At 36.3% G+C, this 4,925-nt stretch overlaps 1 protein-coding gene across 1 annotated transcript; it reads right to left on the bottom strand.

The window, feature by feature from the left end:
* Positions 1-307: 307 nt before the first annotated feature.
* Positions 308-3,187, bottom strand: LOC141631730 (uncharacterized). The gene is made up of 5 exons (XM_074444360.1): positions 2,494-3,187; positions 1,543-2,020; positions 1,148-1,459; positions 995-1,052; positions 308-901 (listed from the first exon to the last, which is right to left on the bottom strand). Exons 1-5 carry the CDS (start codon positions 3,185-3,187, stop codon positions 308-310), a joined length of 2,136 nt encoding a protein of 711 aa, XP_074300461.1.
* Between the last annotated feature and the right edge of the window lie 1,738 nt (positions 3,188-4,925).

Here is a 4,925-nt window from a genome sequence, read left to right as displayed (position 1 = left end):
AAACACGAGCATTAAAATGACATTGTATATTATACATGGTTAACTAATAATAGGGGAAGCAAATAACATAGATTGAAATAACAAAGACACATAATTAATAATCATTATTATCACGAAAAAGGTCATCTAAGAAGTCTTCTTCTTCTTCATCATCATCATAATCATCATCATCATCATTTTCCTCATTATCATGAGTATCCTTATCATCTACAGCTTCATTCTCCTCTCCATCGTCATTTTCAGCCTCCTCCTCATCATCATTTTCAGCCTCCTCCACCTCTTCAACTTCTTCTTCCCCCGATTCATTTTATTCAATAACCAACTCCTCCACCTCTTCAAGCTCTTCTTCCCCCATTTCATTTTCTTCAATAAATGACAAGATCGTCTCAGAAGTGGCTACATCCTGAAAAATACCTTCATCAACGGGAGCATTAATGTGCGATCTAGCCTGAGTTTTGAAAACAGCCGACCATTGATCTTTATCTCCCTTTGTGTTAGGATAGGGAGCAAAACAAACTTGCTCCACTTGATGTGCTAACACAAATGGATCGTATGTTGGATACTTCTTACTCCGATTAACGTCCACAAGTTTATATTCCTTATGGACGTTCATACCTCTCTCTGAGTTATCAATCCAATCACACTTAAACAAGATACTTCTGTAACTACCTTCCTTCCCTGTATAACACAACTCAATCACCTCATTTAAGGTTCCATAGTAGTCGAGTCCTTCAGTAGAGTTCACACACACACCATTATTAATTGAAGATTTCTGTACATCTTTTCCGTCTTTAAAAACGGGAAAATTGAACCCATTGATGGAATAGCGTTTCCAAGTTCTAACCTTTCTTGAAGGGCCCATTGCTAAAGCTACAAGCAGGTCGCTCTTTAAATCGTTTACCTATTATTACATAATAACGATTTATTACAGAATGTTTTCCCAAAAAATAGGTGGTTCTTATTTGATTAATTACTAGGATAAACATGTACTTACTTGAGCTCTTAGCCAATCAGGAAATGAAAGTGTTTGATCAGAATTTCCATTAAACCTCCTATGTTCATTAAACAAAATGCATTAAAGTGATAGACCATCTTAATTACTAAATATAACTAAGAATGGTTATTCAGGCTAGTTTTTAACACTTACTCCTCATAGGGTCTTAAACTTTGACAGTTAGAAAGAACGTAAAGGTGTGCCTGTTTATATTCTTTATCCTCTAAAAATCTAATGGAACAAGCACCAGAAGTTCTTCCCAAATGATCTTGGAATGCTTCAGGCAACTCTGAATTAGATTGGTCATCATTCATAACAAAGTCAAGGGCTTTTGCTTTTGTCTCTATATGTTCTTCAAAGTAAAGAGAACAAAAGTTTGATATCTCTTCAAGCAAGTATGCATTACATATAGAACCTTCAACTCGAGCTTTGTTTCCAATTTTATTTTTCAAATGATTCAAGAACCTGTAGGTGATTTGTTAGTAGTTTTTTCAATGCTATATAATTAATAAATGATGAAATAATGATGATTACAAGTTAACGATTACCTCAAAAATGGATACATCCATCTGTATTGCACAGGACCACCTACTCTCACTTCGTAAGGCAAGTGGATTGGTAAATGTTCCATAGAGTTAAAAAATGAAGGTGGAAAAATTTTCTCCAATTTGCAAATGATAACAGCAATGTTATTCTCCAAACTGGCGAGTTTTTCAGTTTTTATGGTAGATGCACATAGATCTCTGAAAAACTGGCTAATCTCAGTTATCGCATTCCACTCATTCTTTTGGAGGAGATGTCTTAGAGCAATTAGCAGTAAGCGTTCCATGAAGACATGACAATCATGACTCTTCAAGCCAGTTAACTTTAATTCCTTTTTATCAACACACCTGCTCAAATCAGAAGCATATCTGTCTGGAAACTTCAGCTTACATACCCAATCACACAATGCTTTCTTTTCTTCCTTCTTTAAAACAAATGAATTTGCTTTTCGTTGCGTTTTACAAACTTCATTCAAATCTTTTACTGAATTGGAATTAAAACATGTTTTGAATTTCACATCCATCAGTGCGTTAATAAGCTGTTAAAAAAAATTCTTCTCAATATGCATGACGTCAAGGTTGTGTCTTATTAACAACGTTTTCCAATATGGAAGCTCCCAGAAAATGCTTTGTTTCCACCAACCGATCCTTTTTTGTTTTAACCTTTTCAACTCTCCATCGCTTGCATCGACAATCTTTGGCAAGTCCTTCACACATTCCCAATTTCCCACACTTCATATCCATTCAGTCTCGTTGAAGCTATATCATTCTCTACGGGCCTATCCTTTCGAAAATGAATCTTATCCTTACGAAAAACATGATCAGGAGACAGAAATTGTCTATGACAATCAAACCAACTCCATTTTTTACCATGTTTTAGCCAGAAAGACTTAGTTTCATTTTCCATACAATAAGGACAAGCATGTTCACCGGCAGTGGTCTAACCCGATAACATACCATAAGCAGGGAAATCATTGATAGTCCATAAAAGAGCAGCTCTTAGTATGAAATTTTGTTTCCTTGAAACATCATATGTAAAGAGTCCCGTACTCCACAACTCTTTTAACTCTATAACTAACGGTTGTAAATATATATCCAGGTTCTGTTTCGGGTTCTTAGGACCAGGAATCATTAAGGATAAGAAAATGAACTGCCTCTTCATACAAAGCCGTGGTGGTAAGTTATATGGAGTGACCATAACAGGCCAGCATGAATACTTTGTTCCGAATTGCCCGAAAGGTTGAAATCTATCGGTGCAAAGTCCAAGTCGCACATTTCGAGGCTCGCTTGAAAATTGTGGATGTTGTTGATCAAAGTGTTTCCAAGCTTCGCCGTCACTTGGATGGGACATTATTCCACTAACACGAGGGTTTTCATAGTGCCATCTCATTTGACCAGCGATGTGCTTTGTTGCATAAATTCGTTGCAACCGTGGTCCTAATGGAAAATAAGTTAGCACTTTTTTGGACACTCTTTTGCCATTTTGTGTTGTTTTACATTTATACCTATCTTCACCACATTTTTTGCACTTATCAAGATCCGCATCATCCTCCCAAAAAAGCATACACCCAAAAGAGCAGACATCGATCTTATCACATGGAAGTTGAAGAGCTTTGAGAACTTTTTTCGTTTCGTAGAAGTTTCGAGTCATAACACTTTTCTCCGTAATGATATCTCTAATGTATGACGTGAAACTATCTATACATTTGTGAGCTAAATTCCACTCACACTTTAAATTGATGAGCCTTGCAGCCGATTGTAACAGAGTGAATTTAGTCCCTTCACATTAAAGGTTGTTCGGCGTGCTTAAGCATTTCAAAAAACGCACGCACTAAAGGGTTTGGGGATTCGTCTACCACCTCAGCATTGAGAGCTTCCTCCCTAATTTGATCAATGTTATCCCGAAGTGCATCCTCCACCATATCTCGATATGGGTTGTCCGAGACAATTCTTTCCTCCACTGGGAAATTTTCCCCATGACACACCCAATCATAATACCCATCACAAAACCCCTTTAGACCCAGATGTTTTTGTACTTCTTGCGCAACTAAATAGACTTTATTCTGACACTTTGCACATGGACACCTAATTTGTTTACTTGACTTATATTCAGGTTGTTGCTTAGCATAAATAATAAACTCTTGCACACCTTTCGCAAACTCCAGTCTTAATTTTTTAGTATCACTATCCAACCTCTCATACATCCATTCTCGATCTAATCTTTTCATTTCAAATCTACACACATGTATATGAATGACATTCAAAGTTCAAACATAATAAAAAATAACCACAACATTAAAATAAAAAATAAAAACACAAAGCCAGACAGGTAAAACATAGACTTGGAGATGGCTTTAAGCAAAGTTGTCAAACAATTGGTAATTGAAAGCTTGATATTGAATATGCACGATATTGAAAACCCATGAAATGCATGTTACAGAAACTACTTGTATGATATAAGACCATAGAACTAAAGTTAATAATAGTATACGTATTCTTTCATTGCTGCTTGTATTCTTTTAATTACATCTACTATAACTCTTGATTATTTCTATAATCTGTTTCTAAAAACCTAAGTAATACCCATCAAATTTATCACCATGTTTTTTCAATAAACCCATCACAAGTTAATATCTTTAAACAAGATCAAAGAATAACAAGCTAATAATTAAAAACCTCACTTAACACTAAGTGAATTTGTATCTTAGAAACAGATTATAGAAATGAAATTGTACAATCAAAACATGTCTTAACAAATTTAAAGGGGATAAAACATAAAGAGAGGAAACGAGAAGCTGCTGACTTGAGAGAGGGAGCGAGGATGGAGTATTGTGCAGCTGCTGGCCTGCTGCTGACCGGAGCGAGGGATGGCCGATGTGGGGTTCGGCGTGGGTGACGGTAGAGAAGGGAGCGGTGGTGTGTTGAAGGGATCCTAATTCTATTTTGTGGGGAGCTGGGTTTATGAGATCCCTAATTTGAGTTTATGAGAAGGGATCCCACAATTCTATTTTGTTGGGTTTATAATTTTCCACTGCGACGGAAGGTAGTCTCAAATATCTGTCCCAAAAATTTGTTTGCTACGGTTCTTGGTTTGCTGGGACAGAAAATCCGTCGCAATAAAACCCGCCATAAGGTTTCGTTTACGCGCCCTTGATTATTTTACACTGCGACGTAAAATTCGTCGCAAAAAAAAATATATCCGTCGCAGACAGCATTTTCCGTAGCAAATTAATTTTAGGTCGTCGCATATATTTTTTGCTACGACTTTTTGAACCGTCGCAGGGATCCCGTCGCTATGAATGCTTTGTTTTGTAGTGTTTTATATATGTTCTAGTCTTAATTTTTAGAATAAAGAGTAGGCTAGATTTCCTTATTGTTATTTACATTTC

Source organism: Silene latifolia, chromosome Y (assembly GCF_048544455.1).
Source record: "Silene latifolia isolate original U9 population chromosome Y, ASM4854445v1, whole genome shotgun sequence".
Lineage (NCBI taxonomy): Eukaryota > Viridiplantae > Streptophyta > Magnoliopsida > Caryophyllales > Caryophyllaceae > Silene > Silene latifolia.
Note: the sequence above shows the minus strand (reverse complement) of the source record. Positions and strands in the feature narration are given on the sequence as shown.

Excerpts from the sequence above, each read along its gene's own strand:
- LOC141631730 (XM_074444360.1), bottom strand. The coding sequence starts at position 3,187 with ATGACTCGAAACTTCTACGAAACGAAAAAAGTTCTCAAAGCTCTTCAA. Across the intron at positions 1,460-1,542 it reads TGGATGTATCCATTTTTGAG|GTTCTTGAATCATTTGAAAA; the intron begins GTAATCGTTAAC and ends AATCACCTACAG. Across the intron at positions 902-994 it reads CTGATTGGCTAAGAGCTCAA|GTAAACGATTTAAAGAGCGA; the intron begins GTAAGTACATGT and ends ATGTAATAATAG.